The sequence below is a fragment of the Oncorhynchus clarkii genome, chromosome 25 (assembly GCF_045791955.1).
Source record: "Oncorhynchus clarkii lewisi isolate Uvic-CL-2024 chromosome 25, UVic_Ocla_1.0, whole genome shotgun sequence".
NCBI classification, from domain to species: domain Eukaryota; kingdom Metazoa; phylum Chordata; class Actinopteri; order Salmoniformes; family Salmonidae; genus Oncorhynchus; species Oncorhynchus clarkii.
In genome coordinates, this window is record NC_092171.1 from 36,859,832 (window position 1) to 36,887,587 (window position 27,756).

Here is a 27,756-nt window from a genome sequence, read left to right on the forward strand (position 1 = left end):
TTTTGAGTCATTGTTATCTTTTTAATACAGTTGGCACTGCCAGATGGAGGCTGCCTCGTTCATACAATCCCCACATTAAAAATAAAATTAAAAAATAGTTAATTTCATGCAATTATTAATGATAAACACAAACATTCAGAACGCACAGCACAACACAGTTTACTTGCTAGTATTTTTATACAAATAGTAAAAAGAGAGCTTGTATCTGAAGGAAACACATACTGTACCACATTGCCAGATATATATGTTGTATACTTCTCTCAGAAGAAGTTAAAAGAAACATGTCTGTAAAGAATATCACTTAATTGAACGTCCAAACTTTCCATTAAAACAGCTTTCACCAATTCTAACGATGTAAAAAAAAAAAAAAAAAGAAGTTAAAATAGCTGTTTCAGTAATCACATACAGTATAGAAAGTTGTCTAAGTGATATAGCCAAACCAATTCATCCCAGAATCAAAATCTGCATAAAATAAACAACAGCAAAAAGAAAAACATTCCGATAAACAGGCGTTAGTATCTGGTGGTAAGCAGCTCATCTACCCAACCCAACCCACCATTTAACGTAACACTTGGATTTCATGTTCCAAAAGAACCACAACATTTTTTTTGTTATTTTTTTTCCTTCATTCTTTTTATTTTATTTTAAACACAACCTGAAGACTTGGTTGATTGGTTGTCCATCATGTTTCTGGGTGGATAACCATACTATCTTCGGTTGTCCTCTGACTACACGGATGGATCCATCAAACATGCTGCACAGCCCTCAAAAACTGCCCTCAGATCAGGTCAGATCAGACCGTTGTAAATGGTTACGTCTTACTCTGTGGTTTTTAAATGCCTGCTTTAGATTCCATTGTAGAGAAAGAGACAGTACTACTCCTCCATGCCCTTCTGTTAGAAGATGTCTACATATTGAACGTCCTCGTTCAATGTCCCAAGATGAGCAGACCTCCTGTCAGACCAAATAAACCACACCCCGTTTACAGGATGGCACAGAAGAACTTCTTCTCCCTAAAAGGGTTTTCGGATGCGGGCACCGGCGACAGGAGCGGGTCCTCTTTGGCATGGGCTTCGCAGTACGACATTAAGTCTGCTGCTGCTTTGGACACCTGTATTGAAAGACACACACACACACAGACACACACACACACAAACACACACACACACACACACACACACACACACACACACACACACACACACACACACAGTGGTAATATCATAGTAACACACTTTGACTTCGACACAATAGATTTGTTGGTACTTTTACATTACAGTGTGGAATAAAGTGGTAATATCATAGTAACTAAACCTGTATTGAAAGACACACACACACACACACACACACACACACACACACACACACACACACACACACACACACACACACACACACACACACACACACACACACACACACACACACACACACAGTGGTAATATCATAGTAACTATAACTTGTTACCATACTATCACCATGTTAATACCACTGTATTCTGTGCTGTAATGGAACGGGCAACCAATGTCTCATTCTGTATATCCCTTACTTTCCTATATTCTCATATTTCGGTTATATGCTTTTAGGCAGTGATGCTACCTATTTATTATATTTCAGTTGTATGCTTTTAGGCAGTGATGCTACCGATTTCTCATATTTCTGTTATATGCATTTAGGCATTGATGCTACCAATTTCTCATATTTCAGTTATATGCTTTTAGGCAGTGATGCTACCTATTTATTATATTTCGGATATATCCTTTTAGGCAGTGATGTTACCGATTTCTCATATTTCGGATATATCCTTTTAGGCAATGATGTTACCGATTTATCATATTTAATGTATGCCAGTAACCAAAAGATGCTGGATCAAGTCCATGAGGTAAAAAATCTGCCATTCTGCCTCTGAACAAGGCAGTTAACCCACTGTTCCCTGGTAGACTGTCATTGTAAATAAGAATTAGTTCTTAACTGACTTGCCTAGTTAAATAAAATGTCCTTTGGGTGGTGGACCATTTATGAAACACACAGGAAACGGTTAGGTGTAAAAACACAGCAGCGTTGCAGTTCTTGACATACTTAAACCAGTACACCGGGCACCTACTACCATACCCTGTTCAAAGGCACTTAAAACCTTTGTCTTGCCCATTCACCCTCTGAATTGCACACATACACAATCCATATCTCAAGGCTTAAAAATCCTTCTTTAACTTGTCTCCTCCCCTTCATTTAAGTATATTTAACAGGTGGCATCAATAAGAGATCATAGCTTTCACTTGGAATCACCTGGTCAGTCTATGTCATGGAAAGAGCAGGTGTTCCTAATGTTTGGTCCACTGAGTGTACATCTATCTGTATTATCCTTTTGGGCAGTGATGCTACAGATTTGTCATATACACAACCGGTCAAAAGTTTTAGAATACCTACTCATTCAAGGGCTTTTCTTTATTTTTTAATATTTTCTACATTGTAGAATAATAGTGAAGACATCAACACTATGAAATAACACATATAGAATCATGTAGTAACCAATAAAGTGTTAAATAAATCAAAATAGATTTTCCATTTGAGATTCTTCAAATAGCCACCCTTTGCCTTGATGACAGCTTTTCACACTCTTGGCGCTCTCTCAACCAGCTTCATGGGGTAGTCACCTGGAATGCATTTCAATTAACAGGTGTGCCTTAAAAGTTAATTTGTGGAGTTTCTTTCCTTCTTAGTTCATTTGTGGAATTTTTTTCCTTCTTAATTCGTTTGAGTCAATCAGTTGTGTTGTGATAAGGGGGGGTTACCAGCCGTAGAAATTTCAGCCCAAATAAATGCTCCTCAGACTTCAAATAACAGACACATCTCAATATCAACTGTTAAGAGGAGACTGTGGGAACCAAGTAGGCCAGTTGAGAACAAGTTCTCTTTACAACTGCGACCTGACCAAGATAAAGCAAAGCAGTGCAACAAAAACAACAACACAGACTTACACATGGGATAAAGAAACGTACAGTCAAAATAACAAAAGAAAAATCTGTGTACAGTGTATGCAAATGTAGTAAGGTTAGGGAGGTAAGGCAATAAAAAAGGCCATAGTGGTGAAATATGTACATTTTAGCATTAACACTGGAGTAATGGATGTGCAGATGATGATGTGCAAGTAGATATACTGAAGCGCAAAAGAGCCAAAAAATAAGTAACAATATGGGGATGGGATAGTTATGTGTGCTATTTACAGATGGGCTGTGTACAGGTACAGTGATCGGTAAGCTGCTCTGACAGCTGATGCTTAAAGTTACTGAGGGAGATATAAGTCTCCAGTTTCAATGATTTTTGCAATTCGTTCTAGTCATTGGCAGCAGAGAACTGGAAAGAATACCGGCCAAAGGCGGTGTTGGCTTTGGGGATGACCAGTGGAATATACCTGCTGGAGCGCGTGCTACGGGTGGGTGTTGCTATGGAGACCAGTGAGCTGAGATAAGGCCGGGCTTTACCTAACAAAGACTTATAGATGACCTGGAGCCAGTGGGTTTGGCGACAGATATGTAGCAAGGGCCAGGGAACGAGATCATACAGGTCGCAGTGGTGGGTAGTATATGGGGCTTTGGTGACAAAACGGATGGCACTGTGATAGACTACATCCAATTTATTGAGTAGAGTGTTGGAGGCTATTTTGTAAATGACATTGCTGAAGTCAATGATCTGTAGGATAGTCAGTTTTACGAGGGTATGTTTGGCAGCATGAGTGAAGGAGGCTTTGTTGCGAAATACAAAGATTCTAGATTTAATTTTGGATTGGAGATGCTTGATGTGAGTCTGGAAGGAAAGTTTAGAGTCTAACCAGACACCTAGGTATTTATAGTTGTCCACATATTCTAAGTCAGAACCGTCCAGAGTAGTGATGCTAGATGGGCGGGCAGGTGTGGGCAGCAATCGGTTGAAGAACATGCATTTCGTTTTACTAGCATTTAAGAGTAGTTGGAGGCCACGGAAGGAGTGTTGTATGGCATTGAAGCTCGTTTGGAGGTTTGTTAACACAGTGTCCAAGGAAGGGCCAGATGTATACAGAATGATGTCGTCTGCATAGAGGTGGATCAGAGAATCACCAGCAGCAAGAGCGATATCATTGATATATACAGAGAAAAGAGTCGGCCCGAGAATTGAACCTTGTGGCACTGCCATAGAGACTGCCAGAGGTCCGGACATCAGGCCTTACGATTTGACACACTGAACTCTATGTGAGAAGTAGTTGGTGAACCAGGCGAGGCAGTCATTTGAGAAACTAAGGTTGTTTAGTCTGCCGATAAGAATGTGGTGATTGACAGAGTCGAAAGCCTTGGCCAGGTCGATGAATACAGCTGCACAGTATTGTCTCTTAACACTGGCGGTTATGATATCGTTTAGGACCTTGAGCGTGGGTGAGGTGCAACAATGACCAGCTTGGAAACCAGATTGCATAGCGGAGAAGGTACGTTGGGATTCTAAATGGTTGGTGATCTGTTTGTTAACTTAGCTTTTGAAGACTTTAGAAAAGCAGGGCAGGATGGATATAAGTCTGTAACGGTTTGGGTCTAGAGAGTCTCCCCCTTTGAAGAGGTGGATGACCGCGGCAGCTTTCCAATCTTTAGGGATCTTAGACGATAAGAAAGAGAGGTTGAACAGGCTAGTATTTGGGGATACAACAATTTCGGCAGATAATTTTAGGAAGAGAAGGTCCAGATTGTCTAGCCCAGCTGATTTGTAGGCATCCAGATTTTGCAGCTCTTTCAGAACATCAACCATCTGGATTTGGGTGAAGGAGAAGCGGGGGGAGGGGACTTGGGCAAGTTGCTGCGGGGGGTGCAGAGCTGTTGGCCAGGGTAGGGGTAGCCAGGTGGAAAGCATGGCCAGCCGTAGGAAAATGCTTATTGAAATTCTCGATTATCGTAGATTTATCGGTGGTGACAGTGTTTCCTAGCCTGTAGAAGATACGTTCATTAGAGTTAGTGGGTAGCTGGGTGGAGGTGCCCTTATTCTCCATGGACTTTACGGTGTCCCTTTTTGGAATTAGTGCTGCAGGACGCACATTTCAGTTTGAAAAAGCTAGCCTTTGCTTTCCTAACTGACTGTAGATTGGTTCCCGACTTCCCTCAAAAGTTGCATATCGAGGGGACTATTAAATGCTAATACAGTACGCCACAGGATGTTTTTGTGCTGGTCAAGGGCAGTCTGGAGTGAACCAAGGGCTATATCTGTTCTTTGTTCTACATTTTTTGAATGGTGCATGCTTATTTAAGATGGTGAGGAAATAACTTTTAAAGAATAACCAGGCATCCTCTACTGACGGGATGATGTCAATATCCTTCCAGGATACCCGGGCTAGGTCGATTAGAAAGGCCTGCTCGCTGAAGTGTTTTAAGCAGCATTTGACAGTGATGAGGGGTGGTCGTTTGACAGCAGGCCCCTTACGGACGCAGGCAAAGAGGCAGTGATTGCTGAGATCCTGGTTGATGACAGCAGAGGTGTATTTAGAGGGCAAGTTGGTCAGGATGATATCTATGAGGGTGCCAATGTTTACGGATTTAGGGTTGTACCTGGTAGGTTCCTTTATCATTTGTGTGAGATTGAGGGCATCTAGTTTAGATTGTAGGACGGCCAGGGTGCTGAACATATCCCAGTTTAGGTCACCTAACAGTACGAACTCTGAAGATAGACTGGGGGCAATCAATTGACACAAGGTGTCCAGGGCACAGCTGGGGGCTGAGGGGGGTCCATAACAAGTGGCAACAGTGAGAGACTTATTTCTGGAGAGATTGATTTTTCAAAGCAGAACCTCGAACTGTTTGGGTATAGACCTGGATAGTATGACAGAACTCTGCAGGCTATCTCTGCAGTAGATTGCAACTCCACACCCTTTGGAAGTTCTATCTTGACGGAAAATGTTGTAGTTGGGGATGGAAATGTCAGAATTCAGGATTCAGACATGGCTATGACACCAGGGTTGGCGGAGTGTGCTAAAGCAGTGAATAAAACAAATTTAGGGAGGAGGCTTCTGATATTGACATGCATGAAACCAAGGCTTTTACGGTTACAGAAGTCAACAAATGAGAGCGCCTGGGGAATAGGTGTGATGCTGAGGGTTACAGGGACCCAGCATCACAGAGGAACAGAGGAGGAGTATGATAAGGGTACAGCTAAAGGCTATAAGAACTCGTTGTCTAGTGCGTTGGTAACAGAGAATAAAAGAGGAAGATTTCTGGGTGTGGTAGAATAGATTCAGGGCATAATGTACAGACAAGGATATGGTAGGATGTGAGTCCAGTGGGGGTAAACCTAGGCATTGAGTGACAATGAGAGAGCTTGCATATCTGGAGACAATAGCTAAGCCAGGTGAGTTCTCCCCATGTGTGGGGTGTGTGACAAAAGAGCTATCTAAGGCATGTTGAGCTGGACTAGGGGCTCTACGGAGAAATAAAATAATAATTAACTGAAACAGCAGAAGACAAGGCATATTGACATTAGAGAGAGGCATGTGTAGCCGAGTGATTATAGGGTCCAATGAGCAGCAATAGGTGAGTCCGGGAGCCGTTTGGTAGTCGCTACTATGCTAGGCGAGCGGGAGGCACGGTGTTCAGAAAGCTAGCGGGCCGGGGCTAGCCGTGGTTAACAGTGACTACTGGCTAGTAGCTAGTTAGCTGGATAGCTTCTGATGGAGGTTCCAGTTATAACGTATAAAAATAGCAGATCCGTACCACATTGGGTGGGGCGGGTTGCAGGAAAGTATATTTAAATCGTAGGTGGAAAGTGAGATTAAAATATATCAGAAAAAAGAAACGATGAGACCGACTATTTATATGGGACAAGACAAGACAAAAACACATCTGACTGCTACGCCATCTTGGACTGACAATAGAATCAGGCCTTCATGTTTGAATTGCTGCAAAGAAACCACTACTAAAGGACACCAATAAGAAAAAGAGACTTGCTTAGGCCAAGAAACACGAGCAATGGACATCAGACTGGTGGAAATATGTCCTTCGGTCTGGAGTCCAAATTGAACATTTTTGGTTCCAACCGCCATGTCTTTGTGAGATGCGGTATGGGTGAATGGATGATCTCCGCATGTGTATTTCCCACTGTAAAGCATGGAGGAGGAGGTGTTATGGTGAGGGGGTGCTTTACTGGTGACACTGTCTGATTTATTTAGAATTCAAGGCACACTTAACCAGCATGGCTACCACACCATTCTGCAGCGATACGCCATCCCAGCTGGTTTGGGCTTAATGGGACTATCATTTGTTTTTCAACAGGACAATGACACAACACACCTTCAGGCTGTGTAAGGGCTATTTTATCAAGAAGGATAGTGATGGTGCTAAATCAGTTGACCTGGCCTCCACAATCTCCCGACCTCAAACAAATTGAGATGGTTTGGGATGAGTCAGACCGCAGAGTGAAGGAAAAGCAGCCAACAAGTGCTCAGCATATGTGGGAACTCATTCAAGACTGTTGGAAAAGCATTCCAGGTGAAGCTGGTTGAGAGAATGCCAAGAGTGTGCAAAGCTGTTATCAAGGCAAAGGGTAGCTACTTTGAAGAATCTGAAATATAAAATATATTTTGATTTGTTTAACACTTTTTTGGTTACTACATGATTCCATATGTGTTATTTCATAGTTTTGACGTCTTCACTATTATTCTACAATGTATAAAATAGTACAAATAAAGAAAAAGCCTTGAATGAGTAGCTGTTCTAAAACCTTTGACCGATAGTGTATCTGTTAGGTTTTTTATCTTCTTGGCCAGTGATATAGACCTAATTCCCCCTCACCTTTATCCTGTCAATGTTGGCCTCCATCTTCAGCTGCTCTACCAGTTTCCTGGCCTGGGCGATGCTTGCTGTGTTGTTGGACGCCATGATAGAGATTCTCAGCTAGGCCTGGTATAGGCTGTCTGTAGGGAAGAGAAGAGGTTGTTTTAGGGTTGAAGCTTAAGGTTAGTCTGTTTGTCTGTCTGTCTGGGGTGGCAACCTGGTCTCAGGGCATTTCTTATCATTCTGTATGTACAGTGCATTCGGAAAGTATTCAGACTCCTTCCCTTTTTCCACATTGTTTATAACGTTTCAACTTTATTCTAAAATGGATTTTATAAAAGAAAATCCTCATCAATATACACACAATACCCCAAAATGACAAAGTGAAAACAGGTTTTTATAAATTGTTGCAAATGTGTTAAAAAAAACTGAAATACCTTATTTACATTATTCAGACCCTATGCTATCAGACTCGAAATTGAGCTCAGGTGCATTCTGTTTCCTTTGATCATCCTTGAGATGTTTCTACAACTTGATTGGAGTCCAGCTGTGGTAAATTCAATTGATTGGAAATGATTTGGAAAGGCACGCACCTGTCTATAAAAAGTCTCACAGTTGACAGTGCATGTCAGAGCAAAAACCAAGCCATGAGGTCAAAGGAATTGTCCATAGAGCTCCGAGGCAGGATTGTGTAGAACCTCAGATCTGGCGAAGGGTACCAAAACAATTATGCAGCTTTGAAGGTCCCCAAGAAAACAGTGGCCTCCATCATTCTTAAATGGAAGAATTTTGAACTACCAAGATTCTTCCTAGAGCTGGCCACCCGGCCAAACTGAGCAAGGGCCTTGGTCAGGGAGGTGACCAAGAACCCGAGGGTCACTCTGACAGAGCTCCAGAGTTCCTCTGTGGAGATGGGAGAACCTTCCAGAAGGACAACCATCTATGCAGCACTCCAACAATCAGGACTTAATGGTAGAGTGGCCAGACGGAAGCCACTCATCAGTAAAAGGCACATGACAGCCCTCTTGGAGTTTGCCAAAAGGACTCTCAGACCATGAGAAACCAGATTCTCTGGTCTGATGAAACCAAGATTGAACTCTTTGGCCTGAATGCCAAGTGTCACGCCTGGAGGAAACCTTGCACCACCCCTACAGTGAAGAATGGTGGTGGCAGCATCATGCTGTGGGGGATGTTTTTCAGAAGCAGGGACTGGAGAAATAGTCAGGATCGAGACAAAGATGAACGGAGCAAAGTACAGGGAAATCCTTGATGAAAATCTGCTCCAGAGCGCTCAGGACCTTAGACTGAAGCGAAGGTTCACCTTCCAACAGGACAAAGACCCTAAGCACACAGCCAAGACAACGCAGGAGTGGCTTCGGGACAAGTCTCTGAACGTCCTTGAGTGAACCCGATCGAACATCTCTGGAGAAACCTGAAAATAGCTGTGCAGCGACGCTCCCCATCCAACCTGACGGCTTGAGAGGATCTGCAGTGAAGAATGTGAGAAACTACCCGAATACAGGTGTTTCAAACTTATGTTGTTATGTTGTGTCATGCCAAAATGACTCAAGGCTGTAATCGCTGCCAAAGGTGCTTCAACAAAGTACCGAGTAAAGGGTCTGAATAATTATGTAAATGTTATATTTAAATTTGTTATTATACATACATTTGCAAATATGTTTTAAAAAAACAGTTTTTGCTTGGAATTTCAAATCAAATCACATTTTATTTGTCACTTGCGCCGAATACAACAGGTGTAGGTAGACTTTACAGTTCAAGAAATAGAGTTAAGAAAATATTTACAAAATAAAATAAAGTAAATAATCTACTAAAAATAACAATAAAATAACAAGTATGAGGTTACATACAGGGTGTACCAAGTCAATGTGCGGGGGTACAGGTAAGTCAATTTAATTTAGGTAGTGGGAAAGTGTAGGTAATGGGAAAGTGACTATGCATAGATGATAAACAGCCAGTTTCAGCAGAGTAAAAAGAAAGGGGGGGAGGGGGTCAATGCAAAAAGTCTGGTTGGCCATTTGATTAATTATTCAGCAGTCTTATGGCTTTGGGGTAGAAGCTGTTAAGGAGCCTTTTGGACCTAGACTTGACACTCCGGTACCGCTTGCTGTGCAGCTGTAGAACCTTTTGAGAATCTGGGGACACATACCAAATATTTCCAGTCTCCTGAGGGGGAATAGGTGTTGTTGTGACCTCTTTACGACTGTCTTGGTGTGTTTGGACCATGACAGTTTGTTGGTGATGTGGGCACCAAGGAACTTAACTCTCGACCCGCTCCACTACAGCCCAGTCGATGTGAATGGGGGCCTGTTCGCCCCTCCTTTTCCTGTAGTCCACGACCAAACTCCACTACAGCCCAGTCAATGTGAATGGTGGCATGTTCAGCCCTCCTTTTCCTGTAGTCCACGATCAGCTCCTTTGTCTTGCTCACATTGAGGGAGAGGTTGTTGTCCTGACACCACACTGCCTGGCCTCTGACCTCCTCTCTATAGGCTGTCTCATCGTTGTCGGTGATCAGGCCTACCACTGTTGTGTCGTCAGCAAACTTAATGATGGTGTTGGAGTTGTGCTTGGCCACGCAGTCGTTGGTGAACAAGGAGTATAGGAGGGGACTAAACAAGCACCCCTGAGTGAGTGTTTAAGATATGGGGCATTGTGTGTAGATTGATTGGGAAAAAGACAATCAAATCCATTGTAGAATTAGGCTGTAACAACACAATGTGGAAAAAGTCAAGGGATCTGAATACTTTTTGAATGCTCTGTAAATCTGAGGCACTCCATTTAGTATGAAAAGTTTTGTATAGTTGTGGATGTGCATCCATTTCGTATAATGATATATTACGATTTACAATTCATAGGATATATTATGGATTCCAATTTGTTGTGGCTAATGTTAGCTAGGTGGATAACACTAAAGTCAGCTAGCTGGCTAATGTTAGCTAGGTGGATAACACTAAAGTCAGCTAGCTGGCTAATGTTAGCTAGGCTAGGTGTTAGGGTTATGGGTTAGTATTAGGATCAGGTTAAAGGGTTAAGGTTAGGGGAAGGGTTAGCTAAAAGGTTTAAGGTCAGGGTTAGGTTAAGGGTTAGATAACATGCTAAGTAGTTGCAAAGTAGCGAAAATGTAGTTAAAAAGTGGCTAATTTGCTACAGTTGTCCACGATGAGATTCAAACACTCAACCTTTTGGTTGCTAGATGTTTGCATGATACATAGTGCACTACTTTTGACCAGAGGCCATAAAAATACAGGATAAACTCACTGCAACCATCTAAAACACTGACTGCCTAGAGTCTAAGGGCCGGGGCTGGGTTTCTACTAAGCTAACATATGGAATTGTTTTAAGATGGTCATACCAAGGATCATTTAGCTATTTGATTTGGAATTCTAGCACCCTTGTAGGTACAACATTTAATGAAACATTGCATTTGGCCTTACTCCTATTAGCCCATAGAAATGTATTGAATAACATCTTCATATATGGCAAAACAGTTAGTCAAAACATTTATTCAAATAAAGTATATTTGGGCCTCTTGAGAGGCACAGAGGTCTAATAAGGCACTGCTTGGCAGGGCTAGAGGCATCACTACAGACCCAGGTTCGATCCTTGGCTGTATCACAACTGGCTGTGATCGGGAGTCCCATAGGGTGGTGCACAATTGGTCCAGCATCATCTGGGTTAGGGGAGGGTTTGGCCGGGGGCGCTTTACTTGGCTCATCGCGTTCTAAGGACTTCTTGTGTCGGGCCGGGCGCCTGCAGGCTGACCATGGTCATCAGGTGAACGGTGTTTCCTGACACATTGGTGCGGCTGGCGAGCGGGTGTTAAGAAGCGCGGTTTGGCAGGTCATGTTTCGAAGGACGCTTGACTCGACCTTCAATATTGATGTCCCACAGTGGCACACCTGTCCATGTCACAGCGCCCCACCTGTCCATGTCACAGCGCTCCACCTGTCCATGTCACAGCATCACACCTGTCCATGTCACAGCGCCCCACCGGTCCATGTCACAGCGCCCCACCTGTCCATGTCTCAGCGCCTTCACCTGTCCATGTCACAGCATCACACCTGTCCATGTCACAGCATCACACCTGTCCATGTCACAGCATCATACCTGTCCATGTCACAGCATCATACCTGTCCATGTCACAGCGCCCCACCGGTCCATGTCACAGCATCATACCTGTCCATGTCACAGCATCATACCTGTCCATGTCACAGCATCATACCTGTCCATGTCACAGCGCCCCACCGGTCCATGTCACAGCATCACACCGGTCCATGTCACAGCATCACACCTGTCCATGTCACAGCATCACACCTGTCCATGTGGATGCCTCAAAAGGGACAGCCCTGTAGCACGGTCAGTTTTCACTGCTGTCACAGCCTGACTACACCCTGTCTCCTCCATTAAACTCATACTGTCTATGTGATGTGCTGTCTCCTCCATTAAACTCATACTGTCTATGTGACGTGCTGTCTCCTCCATTAAACTCATACTGTCTATGTGACGTGCTGTCTCCTCCATTAAACTCATACTGTCTATGTGACGTGCTGTCTCCTCCATTAAACTCATACTGTCTATGTGACGGGCTTTCTTCTCCATTAAAAAACTCATACTGTCTATGTGACGTGCTGTCTCCTCCATTAAACTCATACTGTCTATGTGACGTGCTGTCTCCTCCATTAAACTCATACTGTCTATGTGACGTGCTGTCTCCTCCATTAAACTCATACTGTCTATTTGACGTGCTGTCTCCTCCATTAAACTCATACTGTCTATGTGACGTGCTGTCTCCTCCATTAAACTCATACTGTCTATGTGACGTGCTGTCTCCTCCATTAAAAAACTCACACTGTCTATGTGACGTGCTGTCTCCTCCATTAAAAAACTCATACTGTCTATGTGACGTGCTGTCTCCTCCATTAAACTCATACTGTCTATGTGACGTGCTGTCTCCTCCATTAAAAAACTCATACTGTCTATGTGACACGCTGTCTCCTCCATTAAAAAACTGCATTGTCCCCACAATAAGTTGGAGAAGTTGAAATAAAGCAATTTATTTTCGTGAGGCAAAGGACCAGCTACCATAGTGGATTTATAGTGACTGTAAACAGGCTAAGTTGTATCAACAGTGTAATGTAAACTACAGGCTTTTACTGAGTCTAAGGCTCTCAGGACATGGGCTGTTTCAGAAATGGCAGCCTATTCCCTATGTAGTGCACGTATTTTGACCTGGGCCCTGGTCAACAGTAGTGCACTACATAGGGAACAGGGTACCATTTCAGACGCAACCCTGGTTGCTCTGGTTGTTCTCACACACACACACACACACACACACACACACACACACACACACACACACACACACACACACACACACACACACACAAAGTAGCAACCACCTAATAGACCTTGTCTGGTACCTGCTAGCGGTGAAGGAGAACAGGCTACAGAGGTTGACTGGTAGTTGACCTAGAAGGGCAGAATGAGGTGCCAACAGAAGGAGGTGCCAACAGAAGGAGGTACCAACAGAAGGAGGTACCAACAGAGACTACTCCGGGACCACTCTAGGGACCACTCCAGGACCACTCTAGGGACCATTCCAGGACCACTCTAGGGACCACTCTAGAGACCACTCCAGGACCACTCTAGAGACCACTCCAGGACCACTCTAGTGACCACTCCAGGACCACTCTAGGGACCACTCTAGAGACCACTCCAAGACCACTCTAGGGACCACTCTAGAGACCACTCCAGGACCACTCTAGAGACTACTCCAGGACCACTCTAGAGACTACTCCAGGACCACTCTAGAGACTACTCCAGGACCACTCTAGGGACCACTCCAGGACCACTCTAGAGACTACTACAGGACCACTCTAGAGACTACTCCAGGACCACTCTAGGGACCACTCCAGGACCACTCTAGAGACTACTCCAGGACCACTCTAGGGACCACTCCAGGACCACTCCAGGCCCACTCTAGAGACTACTCCAGGACCACTCTAGAGACTACTCCAGGACCACTCTAGAGACCACTCCAGGACCACTCCAGGACCACTCTAGGGACCATTCTAGAGACTACTCCAGGACCACTCTAGGGACCACTCCAGGGCCACTCTAGAGACCATTCCAGGACCACTCTAGGGACCATTCTAGAGACTACTCCAGGACCACTCTAGAGACTACTCCAGGACCACTCTAGGGACCACTCCAGGACCACTCTAGGGACCATTCTAGAGACCATTCCAGGACCACTCCAGGACCACTCTAGGGACCACTCCAGGACCACTCTAGAGACTACTCCAGGACCACTCTAGTGACCACTCCAGCATGTGTCACACTGATGGGGTGGGTGGGCAGTTGAGTTCTACCATGAAACCAGTTCACCTTGAACAGTAAATACTTGAATAGCAGAACTGAATACTAGAACTGAATATAAGAATAGCCTACTGAATATATAAATTAAATAGTATAATTGGGTATTATTCAATACTATACTAGAATTAGTGAATACTATAATTATAATTATTACAGAGAGATAACACAGAGAGGTCCGTTGGATGTTTTCATATTTGTTTTATAATCTTTAACCCGGCTGGGACACTATATCATTCATTTTTATTTAACCAGCTTAGTCTTATTGACATATAAAATAGATTTTTCAAGACAGACCTGGATAAATCTTCCATACTTATAATCTGTTATAACCTGGGTCCCCTCTGTGGAGGTCATATGCCTGTCCTTCTACACATTGGCCTCTGATGGGTGTCAGGAAGACCAGCATTGTGAGGGTGAGGCCCCCAGGGGCCTCGTTATATGTTGGATGGTTAATAATGATTTAGGTATTTTAAATATTTACTGTGAATGTGCTGTTTGTGAACATCGGAACCATTGCTTTTAAAAGGTGCATTGTTGACAGACCAATGCTGTTCTCTACAACGTGCCTTGGATTGAAATCCAGACTTGGTCTTCCAAATGAACATGAGAATGTAATTTAAATTGCCCCACTTGTTCAAATAGGGCAGACACTACAACAGCATCATTGACAAAGCTCTGAACAACTCTAAAAGAAACTGATTTTTCCATAATGGGGCCACAATATCATAATGGTCAATACTCATGTGAGATGTCGAAACAGGTCACAATACTGTTTCATTGGGTGACAGCAGTATGATATCAACACTGTCTGCACACTCTTTGAGGACTTGTGCTTATATTGTACACTGAATAGTGAGAGAGAGAGACAGAAAAGGAGAGAGAGAGACAGAGAAGGAGAGAGAGAAAGAGAGAAAGTGAGAGACAGAAAGAGAGAGAGTGAGAGAGAGGGCGAGAGAGAGGAAGAGAGAGAAAAAGAAAGTGAGACAGAGAAAGAGAAAGAGAGACGAGAGAGAGAGAGCGAGAGAAAGTGAGAGGGAGAGAAAGTGCGAGGGAGAGCGAGCGGGAGAGAGAGGACCCCAGCTGTGCTTAGACACACCATCATGTCCCCCTCCAAGCTACCAATTACTTCACACTGGAGGAAGTTAAGCTACACTAAAGCTAGGCTTAAGAAATGTATAGTTTACTGAACTAAAGTTACTTTGAAAAAGTAGTTCACGACATCCTAACTACTTCTTGATATGATAATATGATAATATGTCAATCTGAAATGTCATAGAATATAAATGTTAACAAAATGTGTAATTTAGCATCCACCCACTGTTGCAATAATACAAGGTTTCCTAAATTGCATTCTGTACCGGTCCTAAACAAAAACATCATGGCACTCACTACATAGGTGCCTCTCTTCAGACCCAGATGTATCCTTTAGTAGTCTGTGTTGTGTGTCAGTATAATTATTGTGGGATCAGTAGCCTCTGAAACATTAGACACCTGTCCACCTGTCCACTCGTCTGACATCACAGTTGTCCCCTACACAAGCGTACAGTTCGTTCGGAAAGTATCAGACCGTTTCCCTTTTTACACATTTTGTTACATTACATTCTTATTCTAAAATGGATTCAATTTGTTTTTTCCCTCATCAATCTACACACAATACCCCATAATTTGGGGGTCTCCCCAGTGGTGCAGTGGTCTAAGGCACTGCATTTCAGTGCTAGGAACATCAATACAGACACCCTGGTTAAAATCTGGGCTGTATCACAACGGGCTGTGATTGGGAGTCCCATAGCGCACACGTTTGGCCAGTGTAGGTCATCATTGTAAATAAGAATTTGTTCTTAACTGACTTGCCTAGTTAAATAAGAGGTAAACAAATATTTAAATGACAAAGCATTTGAGGACTTATTACAAATAAAAAACAGAAATACCTTATTTACATAAGTATTCAGACCCTTTGCTATGAAACTCAAAATTGAGCTCAGGTGCATCCTGTTTCCATTGATCATCCTTGAGATGTTTCTACAACTTGATTGGAGTCCACCTGTGGTAAATTCAATTGATTGGTCATGATTTGGAAAGGCACACACCTGTCTATAAAAGGTCCCACAGTTGACAGTGCATGTCAGAGCAAAAACCAATCATGAGGTCGAAAGAATTGTCCGTAGAGCCCCGAGACAGGATTGTGTCGAGGCACAGCTCTGGGGAAGGGTACCGAAACATTTCTGCAGCATTGAAGGTCCCCAAAAACACAGTGGCCTCCATCATTCTTTAATGGAAGAAGTTTGGATCCACCACGACTCTTCCTAGAGCTGGCCGTCCGGCCAAACTGAACAATTGGGGGAGAAGGGCCTTGGTCAGGGAGGTGACCAAGAACCTGAGCTCCAGAGTTCCTCTGTGGAGATGGGAGAACCTTCCAGAAGGACAACCATCTCTGCAGCACTCCACCAATCAGGCCTTTGTGGTAGAGTGGCCAGATGGAAGCCACTCCTCAATAAAAGACACATAACAGCGTGCTTGGAGTTTGCCTTGGTCAGGGAGGTGACCAAGAACCCGATGGTCACCTGGTCTGAAGAAACCAAGATTGAAGTCTTTGGCCTGAATGCCAAGCGTCATGTCTGGAGGAAACCTGGCACCATCCCTACGGTGAAGCATGGTGGTGGCAGCATCACTTTTATTCAATAAAAAAAGTGATACATCCTAGACGTCGAGTTATCAGCAGCAGCTGTAAATGTGTGTGGCCTAGAAAAGGATGAACAATCACTTCAGAACGACAGGGTACTACAACGTATCCGTTCTACTACAAGACGACGGTACTACAACATAACTCTTCTACCACAAGACAACAGACTACAATGTATCTGCCCAGAAATATTCTTCAAAGGACAATGGAGATCTCTGCTGGGCAACCCAGCCTCAATCTTCGACCAATCTATCGAAGCGTTGCTCAGAGTAAATATATTTCTTGCATTTTCCTTTTCCGAATGGGCAGTTATTTAGAATGCATATGATTCTGTATTTACGATAGCATAGCTTCATAAGGTCCGATAGAGACCTAATCCTTTTGTTCCTCAGTCTTCCCGCACTTTCATTCAAACCCAACCCCCTTTCTTTGTGTAACCAGCCGTCATATCGGTTTCATCGGCTAGGGATGTTTTCTTGTATGACATAATTAGTAATCAATTTATGATCCATCCTGTGTATATGCAATTCTGTGTGATTATTTCGGTATTTAGTAAATAAATAATTAAACCAAATTTGGTATTGCTGTTCCAACTTGTTAGCCAGGGTTCATGAAGATAACCAATCATTTTCCGATGTTCAGATGAGACTGAATAAGGTGACGATTAGTAATAGGCTGCTATTGATATAAAATATGACAAGGTCTTTAAGACTTTATTCGGAAGACAACAGCTCTATAAACATTATTCCGTGGTGCCCCGACTTCCTCGTTATTTACATTTACACGATTAGTTTAATCAGGTAATATTAATTACAGAGAATTGATTTGATAAAATAGCATGTCATATATCACTTAATCCATAGTAAAGACAGGAGTGGCTTCGGGACAAGTCTCTGAATGTCCTTGAGTGGCCCAGCCAGAGCCCGGACTTGAACCCGATCAAACATCTCTGGAGAGTCCTGACAGAGCTTGAGGATCTGCGAAGAAGAATTGGAGAAACTCCCCAATTACAGGTATGCCAAGCTTGTAGCATCATTCCTAAAAAGACTCGAGGCTGCTTCAACAAAGTAAAGGGTCTGAATACATCTGTAAATGTGATAGTTACGTTTTATAAATGTGCAAAAATGTAAAAATAACTGTTTTTGCTTTGTCATTATGGGATATATGTGTGTATATTGATGAGGGAAAAATGATTTAATCCATTTTAGAATAAGGCTGTAACCTAACAAAATGTGGAAAAATGCACTGTACTGTATATATATATATATATATATATTTTTTTTTTTTAATATGCGGTCAGAACACTGCCATTGACGACCATTCATTTCAAGGTAAAGAAGTAAGATACGATCTCTTCTAAAGAACCCAGATAGGAAAACCCAATATTACTTAAAGTAAGTTAGATATTATCCATACATAGAAAAAAACACAGAAATATGTTTTGTTATTGCAAAAATGCAATTGTGTGAATTGGTCAATTTGATCAATTTGGCTTTTTTCAGACAGAATATGACTTTATTTCAGATGTATATAACATTAGAAAATATTTTCCATCACACGTAAATGGTTTTAATCCATTTTGATGTGATATTGATAGAGTTTCACAGGTTTCTTACCACCCATTTTTCCTACCATTTTCCTATGATTCCTACCACCACCCCCCCCCACCTCCACCAGCTGACCCTCCTAATTTAATATTTCATCCACAGAGTTCCAGATGGCTCTGTGAGGGACAAACACACACACACAGCGAGGGACAGATTTTTAATTACCACGCTCTGATTTCACACCCTGGGCATCGCAGCATGGGGCAGGGGTGGGGGACTGTGTGTGTGTGTGTGTGAGTGTGTGTGAGTGACGAGGCCATCCACAGATGTGATCATGGCTGGTGTTTGACTCTGGATGTCACTGACTTAAAGGGTGATTCATTAAACCTACAGGACTAGATCCTACAAAGGGCATGGCGAGACAGATAGAGAGAGAGATTAATCATTGATTAGTTAATGCTGTGGGAGGGATGAAGCAGGATGAAGGATGAAGCGTGCTGGGTGCTTTTTGAATCATCCATAAACACCTGTCTGTGTTGGAGGGGGAGAGAGGAAGCAGGATGAAGGATGAAGCATGCTGGGTGCTTTTTGAATCATCCATAAACACCTGTCTGTGTTGGAGGGGGAGAGAGGAAGCAGAAGGCCTGGGACACAGGGGAGGAGCGGACCGAGATGAGAGGAGAGGGGAGGATAGGAGACGGGGAAGAGAGGAGAGGAGGGGAGGGAAGGAGAGGGGAAGAAAGAGAGGGAGGGAGGGGAGGGGAAGGGAGGAGTTGGGACACAGGGGAGGGGAGGATGGAATTGGATCACTTGTCATGATGCCCCTTGTATATTAATCTCAGTCCAAATCCTACTACTCTGCTCTGCCTGGGAGCATGACTCAACAATGATGACGACATGCACAAAGAGTAAAAACAAGTAGAAACTAGAATTTTCCCTTCAGAAAAATGGTGTGCTTTCTTCAGAATAATAACTATAAGTCAGAAGCTTAGCAAGCAGATTAATGACAACATGATTCATTCTGCTACCTCCACTAGTGTAGTTCTCTATACAGTCTGTAGTGGTTGGCCTGCAGGCCTTCCTACTGTACTGTATCCGTCCCAGACATCACATTTCAGATTTTTCCCTGTTTTGTACACTCATGGGACAGAGTTGTGATCGATGTTGATATGGGTGTGTTCTAAAAGAGTCAAGTAACGAGAGGACACACCTCTCTTGTCTCTTCACTTCCTTCCTTCCGTTAGGATTCCAGACTATTTTTAGATTATTTAGAACTCCTTAGGCTGCAATCCAAATAACACCCTATCCCCTACATAGTGCACTACTTTTGACCAGGGCCCATAGGGGTTGTGCACTATGTAGGGAATAAGGTGTTATTTTGAATGCAACCAAAGGAGTTGCAACCAACTATAAGGTTCCATTTGAGACACAATCTTTGTTTCTATGATGCTCGATATGAACGTCGATGCACAAAGAGATGCTGTCCTATAGTGTCCCCATCACAGTCAGACGACCACAACCCACAACTATTAGATTACCCCAGACATCTGTGCCCTCCCCTGGCCTCAGCGGGCACTGTCCTGCCCAGCCTGGTTCTGCTCTACATGACGAGGCGGAGGAGGTAGAACCTGGGGCTCCAAGGTTTAGGGGAGGGGTGAGGGCAGTGGCCCAGGAAATGATGCCTCCCATGGGATGCGAGGAGACAGCAGGCAAGGTCCTTTCTCCAGGCCATTGCCTTATGTCTGTGGTTATTTTAGGCTATTTTAGGCTATTGTTATCATCAACTGGTCTAGGGCCTGTCTTACGGATAGGATTGTAATGGTGGAGCGACAGAGAGACAGAGGACTTATTCTAGATCAGGTGCGAGAGAGAGAGAGAGCGAGACCATGGAGGGTAGAGATACAGAGGACTGATTCTAGATCAGGTGCTAGAGAGAGAAATCGTGACCATGGAGTTTAGCGATACATAGGACTGATTCTAGATCAGGTGCTAGAGAGAGAGAGAAATAGTGACCATGGAGGGTAGCGATATAGAGGACTGATTCTAGATCAGGTTCTAGATAGAGAAATAGTGACCAAAGAGGGTAGCGATATAGAGGACTGATTCTAGATCAGGTTCTAGAGAGAGAAATAGTGACCAAAGAGGGTAGCGATACAGAGGACTGATTCTAGATCAGGTGCTAGAGAGAGAAATAGTGACCATGGAGGGTAGCGATACAGCTAGCTGGACAGGGCTGCGGGTGAATGGGTGCATGTGGCCTTACAGCTGGCCTATACACTGAGTGTACAAAACATTAACACCACCTGCTCTTTCCACGACGAAGACTGATCAGGTGAATTGATGATTATTGATGACACCTGTTAAATCCACTTCAATCAGTGTAGATGAAGGGGAGGATACAGGTGAAAGAAGGATTTTTAAGCCTTGAGACATGGATTGTGTATGTGGGCCATTCAGAGGGTGAAAGGGGCAAGACAAAATATGTAAGTGCCTTTGAACAGGGTGGGGCAGCAGGTGTCTTTGAACAGGGTGGGGCAGCTGGTGTCTTTGATCAGGGTATGGTAGTAGGTGCCTTTGAACAGAGTGGGGCAGCAGGTGTCTTTGAACAGGGTGGGGCAGCAGGTGTCTTTGATCAGGATATGGTAGTAGGTGCCTTTGAACAGAGTGGGGCAGCAGGTGTCTTTGAACGGGGTGGGGCAGCAGGTGTCTTTGATCAGGGTATGGTAGTAGGTGCCTTTGAACAGAGTGGGGCAGCAGGTGTCTTTGAACGGGGTGGGGCAGCAGGTGTCTTTAAACAGGGTGGGGCAGCAGGTGTCTTTGAACAGGGTATGGTAGTAGGTGCCAGGTGTACCGGTTTGTGTCAAGAACTGCAACGCTGCTGTTTTTTTCACGCTCAACAGTTTCCTGTGTGTATCAAGAATGCTCCACCCAACTTGACACAACTGTGGGAAGCATTGGAGTCAACATGGGCCAGCATCCCTGTGGAACGCTTTCGACACCTTGTAGAGTCCATCTCCTCGACTCAGCATTAGAAAGGTGTTCCTAATGTTTGGTAAACTCAGTGTACAGACTACGTGAAGAATCTAGATGTAATTCTATACCAATTGACCCTACCTTAAAGGAAGTAATAATGTACAGTAGTATGTAGATGCATCCCTTGGGCTCTTGACTGATGGACTATAAATGAATGGTGAAAAAGTTTACGTTCATGCTAGAAATTTTGCAGAGATGATCCATTAAGTCGAAATATCTTTCAAATAAAATGTCATGTAATATAAAAATCCCAAAGACACAAAAACAAATAATAAGAAAAGTTGATTGGATGTTCTGGCATTAGAAGGTGTTCTCCTGATGGGAGTACAGGGAATTGGTTGATCCAGCTCACCTGGCAGGCACTGTGTATGTGGATGTAAACAGGAAATACTTCTCTAACTGTTCTCATTTACTTGGCATCATACCCTTCGCTGGAAGCCAGGCCAAAGAGTTGGCTTGCATCCCAAATGGCACCGTATTCCCTACATAGTGCACTACTTTTGACCAGAGCCCCTCCCCCTATTCCCTACATAGTGCACTACTTTTGACCAGAGCCCCTCCCCCTATTCCCTACATAGTAAACTACTTTGACCAGAGCCCCTCCCCCTATTCCCTACATAGTGCATTACTTTGACCAGAGCCCCTCCCCCTATTCCCTACATAGTGCACTACTTTTGACCAGAGCCCCTCCCCCTATTCCCTACATAGTGCACTACTTTTGACCAGAGACCCTCCCCCTATTCCCTACATAGTGCACTACTTTTGACCAGAGATCCTCCCCCTATTCTCTACATAGTGCACTACTTTTGACCAGAGCCCCTCCCCCTATTCTCTACATAGTGAACTACTTTGACCAGAGCCCCTCCCCCTATTCCCTACATAGTGCATTACTTTGACCAGAGCCCTTCCCCCTATTCCTTAGTGCCCTACTTTTGACCAGAGCCCTTCCCCCTATTCCTTAGTGCCCTACTTTTGACCAGAGCATTATGGGGAAGAAGGGGGTCATTTGGGACGTGTCGATGATACTGCCTGGTTATATGGTCTAATTCTCTCCTTTCATCTATAAGGATCACATACCTTTAGTGTAGCCATCAACTGTACATAATGGTATTCAAACTCATTCCTGAACAATGTTTAGTGACTGCAGTGAGTTCCAGATAGCATCTGCTACACACACTTTCACACACACACACACACGCACGCACGCGTCACACACACACACACACACACACACACACACACACACACACACACACACACACACACACACACACACACCAGCGTTGGACTGGTCAGCAGTGAGGGGAATGTAGTGTTATGCTACGTTGCTCTGGGTGAGTAGGAACAAACACAGCTTCCTCAGCCACCAATAACACTTCCTGACTCCCTCCGCTAGATGGTTAACGGTCACGTCTGAGTCCCTAATGGCACAGGTTGCTGTGGGCCCTGGTCAAAATTAGTGCACTAAATATGGAACAGGGTGCCATTTTGGGACACAGACAGTATTACAAACATCCGGACTTGTTTAGAGTCTGCAGGACAGTTTATAACCTAAACATAACCTAAGCATGCTGTCTAGATAGATATGGATACACTACCCAGAGGGAATCATGAGCTAGTACAAACATTTGACAGAAAGACTGCAAAGCATATACAGTACCTTTGGTTGTTTGTTACCTTGAAGAGAAAAGAAGGAAGGAAAGCGTTGCTAGGATACGATAGTAGATCTTAGTAGGTAGAAGGTGCTTTTAGGTAAGGGGGTTAATTGGTCATAACATTTTTTTTTTTTAAACATGGAAGACCAATGCACTGTTCATATAATTAAAATAGCTTAATTGTTACGGAATGTTCAATAGAACAAACCTTTTAAAAACGCTGAAGCGTTAGGTCATAGCCTTCATTTTAAACATGATCTTTGACCAGCATAGAAAGATACACAAGTGCATCATACTGTAGTAGTTCAGTAGTGGAATGCTGAGTCTCCTCTAAGGTTATAAAAGGGCAGTCGTAAACAGAGCCTTCAGAAAGTATTCAGACCCCTTTACTTTTTCCACATTTGGTTACGTTAAGACCTTATCCTAAAATGGATTGAATATCCAAAAAATTCTCAGCAATCTACACACAATATTCCATAATGACAATGTGAAAACAGGTTTGTAGAAGTTGTTGCTAATTTATTAGAAATAAAAAACTGAAATACCTTATTTACATAAGTATTCAGACCCTTTGCTATCAGACTCGAAATTGAGCTCACATGCATCCTGTTTCCATCGATCATCGTTGATATTTTTCTACAAAAACCAAGCCATGAGGTCATAGGAATTGTCCGTTGAGCTCCGAGACAGGATTGTGTCGAGGCACAGATCTGGGGAAGGGTACCAAAAAATATCTGCAGCATTGAAGGTCCCAAGAGGTCTCCATCATTCTTAAATGGAAGAAGTTTGTGACCACCAAGCCTCTTCCTAGAGCTGGCCGCCCGGCCAAACTGAGGAATCGGGGGAGAAGGGGCTTGGACAGGGAGGTGACCAAGAACCTGATTGTCACTCTGACAGAGCTCCAGAGTTCCTCTGTGGAGATGTGAGAACCTTCCAGAAGGACAACCATCTCTGCAGCACTCCTCCAATCAGGCCTTTGTGGTAGAATGGCCAGATGGAAGCCACTCCTCAGTAAAAGACACATAACAGCATGCTTGGAGTTTGTCAAAAGTCACCTAAAGACTCTCAGACCATGAGAAACAAGATTCTCTGGTCTGATGAAACCAAGATTGAACTATTTGGCCTGAATGCCAAGCGTCACATTTGGAGAAAACCTGACACCATCCCTACAGTGAAGCATGGTGGTGGCAGCATCATGCTGTGGGGATGTTTTTCAGAGGTAGGGACTGGGAGACTAAAAGTAAAAGTAAAAGTTGTCAAAAATATAAATAGGAAAGTAAAGTACAGATATCGGAAAACTACTTAAGTAGTACTTTAAAGTATTTTTACTTAAGTACTTTACACCACTGGCCTTGAGTGGCCCAGCCAGAGCCCGGACTTGAACCCGATCAAACATCTCTGGAGAGACCTGAAAATAGTTGTGCAGCAACGCTCCCCATCCAACCTGACAGAGCCTGAGAGGATCTGCAGAGAAGAATGGGAGAAACTCCCCAAATTCAGGTGTGCCAAGCTTTAGCATCATACCCAAGAAGACTCACGGCTGTAATCACTGCCAACGGTGCTTTAACAAAGTACTGAGTAAAGGGTCTGAATACTTATGAAAATGTGATATTTCAGTTTTTTTTTATTTTTAAATTAGCAACATTTTATAAAAACCTGTTTTGGAATTGTCATTATGGGGTATTGTGTATAGATCGATGAGGGAAAAAAACAATGAAATCAATTTTAGAATAAGGCCGTAACGTAACAGTTTGGTCTGCATACTTTCCTAAGGCACCGTATATCCTCCTCTCAACCTGTCACATGACGTGTCACATTTACCACAGACGTGTCTCAAATGAAACCCTATTTAGTGCACAACGTTTGACCAGGGCCCATGTGTAGGAAATAGAGTGCCATTTGGATGGAGTGCATATGCAGTACATCACTGTGATGAGCTAACGTCCCCATCAGGGAGTCTCATTGACTTTTGACTCATAGCTACTACGGTGTAAGTGGCTACAGTTAAACAATGAGAAAGTTTAAAAAAATGTTATTACTCTCTACTTACAGGAATAATTACACAGGATGTGTTCCAAAATGGCACCCTATTCCCTATATAGTACACTACTTTTGACCAGGGAGGCAGACACAATAATGAGAACCCTAACTATAATGTATGACCCTGATCTCTACCAGTCCAGCCAGAACTAGGCCAGTGACTCAGCAGTCAGTGGGTTTTAGAGAGTGTGTGTGTGTGTGTGTGTGTGTGTGTGTGTGTGTGTGTGTGTGTGGCTACTGACTCAGTCGTAATTCGGTTTTAGAGAGAGCCACACCCCAAAGCAGGGTCCAGCTGGGAATGGAAAGCAACAATGGGTTTTCGGTGGACAGAGAGGAAAAGTCTTTAACTGGGAAATCATTAGCATTTTATTAAAGTCTTTTGTCTCCCTCTCTCTTACACTCTGTCGCTGTCTGTCTGTCTGTCTGTCTGTCTGTCTGTCTGTCTGTTACACACACACACACACGCACGCACACACACACACACACACATGCGCGCGCGCACACACACACGCACACACACACACGCACGCGCACACACACACGCACGCACGCACGCACACACACGCGCACACACACACGCACGCACTCACACACACACACACACACACACACACACACACACACACACACACACACACACACACACACACACACACACACACACACACATACACACACACACACATACATATCTACAAACATATGCACACTTCCCTTCTCCGACATCTCTGTTCTGTTCTGTGTCACGAGAGCTGAGCAGCCTGTAACGGAGCAGTTGCATAATTATGATGCTGGACTTGTTATGTGCCTTTATAATACCCTGGCAGAAAACACTCATCTATTTCAGCGGTTAAACCATTTCAGTGTAATGTAATCAGGGCTAACGCCTGAGAAAATAACAACGTGAGAACATGGTCCTTCTTACCACACAGTGAAATACAGTAGGAGATAGTAATACATGCACACCTAACATGGCTGACTGGGTGTGACAGTGTGAAGGTGTGTGTGTGTGTGTTTGTGTGCGTCTGTAAATCTGAATGTGAATCTGGCCGTGCGCTTGAATGTCTGCTTGTATCAGTGTGTGTTCCCAAATATAGCCTTTCCCAGAGAGAAGAGAATGTATCCAACATGGCCAACACTAACCCTGCTGCTTCACTGAGAAGACAGCTCAGCCTGTGGTCAGCTGATATTTTACAATAGTACCGAACAGTGACTGCCTTCTGAATAGGAACGACCAGAGAACCCAAGGGAGGGTTGAGGGATTCCTAATCCATTCTCAGCCCCCCCCCCCCCTGTCTCCAGCAGCATCTATCCTCCAGTCCTCTCCCTTCCCCCTAACCTCCTTCTCTCTCCCCGTCTCACTCTCTCTTCCCCCACTCATGCAAATGTTCCCTAAACAGATGCTCCTAATTTATCCCTCTCCATATAACAGACCTGTCCAATGTGAAATGAAAACATTCCATTCTCTCAATCCCTCGCTCTCTCACATACACACAGAGATCAGAAATCCAAAGGCAGTAAATGCAAAACCCACCTCAGAGAGAGAAAAAGGGAGATGGAGGGAGAGAGAGAGGGAAAGAGGGAGTGAGAGGGATAGAGAGAAAGAGAGAGAGGGAAAGGGGGAGTGAGAGGGATAGAGAGAGGGAGGGAAAGACGGAGAGAGAGAGGGAAAGAGGGAGAGAGAGAAAAAGAGAGAGAGGGAAAGAGGGAGTGAGAGGGATAGAGAGAGGGAGGGAAAGAGGGAAAGAGGGAGAGCGCGAGCGAAAGGGAAAGAGGGAGAGAGAGAGAGAGAGGGATAGAGAGAGGGAGGGAAAGAGGAAAAGAGGGAGAGCGCGAGCGAAAGGGAAAGAGGGAGAGAGAGAGAGAGAGAGAGAGAGAGGGAAAGAGGAAAAGAGGGAGAGCGCGAGCGAAAGGGAAAGAGAGAGAGAGAGAGGGAAAGAGGGAGAGAGAGAGGGAGAGAGACAGGGGGATTACATGATGTAGAGACCAGCTGAAGGGAAGACGGGAACAGAACAGACCTTTTTCTCCCCTGCAGCACTGACACAACCACTGACTGTAAATCAACAGACCCACCGCCCCTGTGAAGCAGACACTCCCTAACAATCCTTTTTCTTACAACCAAACAAAGGGAAAGCCAACAATACATGGTTAGAATATGGTGGCAATGTGTGTCTTACCTCTGTAATGTGTGGACTGCTCCCCTAGTGATGCCAGAGACATGCAGTCTGGTGGAGTAGTATCCACAAGCTCCCTGACTCTCCCTCTCCCTCTCTCTCTCTCTCTCTCACACACACACACAAAGTCAGTCAGGCAAGCAAGCAGGAAGGCAGGCAGGCAGGCAGGCAGGCAGGCAGGCAGGCAGGCTCATACACACACACTCTTTCACTGTGCTGTGGCTCCCTCTCTAGCTGCTCTCACTTGCTGATCCAGCTGACATACGCCCTCCCCTCCCCTCCCCTCCTTCGCTAGCTGCTCTCACTTGCTGATCCAGCTGACATACGGCCTCCCCTCCCCTCCTTCTCTAGCTGCTCTCTCTTGCTGATCCAGCTGACATACGCCCTCCCCTCCCCTCTGCTGCTCTCAATCTCTACCCTTCAGCCAGCACCAACACTACACTACACTGT

At 44.2% G+C, this 27,756-nt stretch overlaps 1 protein-coding gene across 1 annotated transcript; it reads right to left on the minus strand.

Moving 5' to 3' along the window:
- On the minus strand, positions 1-27,749 carry LOC139383371 (guanine nucleotide-binding protein G(I)/G(S)/G(O) subunit gamma-2). The gene is made up of 3 exons (XM_071127889.1): positions 27,310-27,749; positions 7,797-7,918; positions 1-1,111 (listed from the first exon to the last, which is right to left on the minus strand). Exons 2-3 carry the CDS (start codon positions 7,881-7,883, stop codon positions 983-985), a joined length of 216 nt encoding a protein of 71 aa, XP_070983990.1. The 5' UTR covers positions 7,884-7,918; positions 27,310-27,749; the 3' UTR covers positions 1-982.
- Positions 27,750-27,756: the final 7 nt, after the last annotated feature.

What these genes read in the sequence shown, in the direction of transcription:
- LOC139383371 (XM_071127889.1), bottom strand. Translation starts at nt 7,883, where the DNA reads ATGGCGTCCAACAACACAGCAAGCATCGCCCAGGCCAGGAAACTGGTA. An exon ending in CCAACATTGACAGGATAAAG is followed by an intron (nt 1,112 to 7,796) that starts GTGAGGGGGAAT and finishes CTTTCAATACAG; the next exon opens with GTGTCCAAAGCAGCAGCAGA.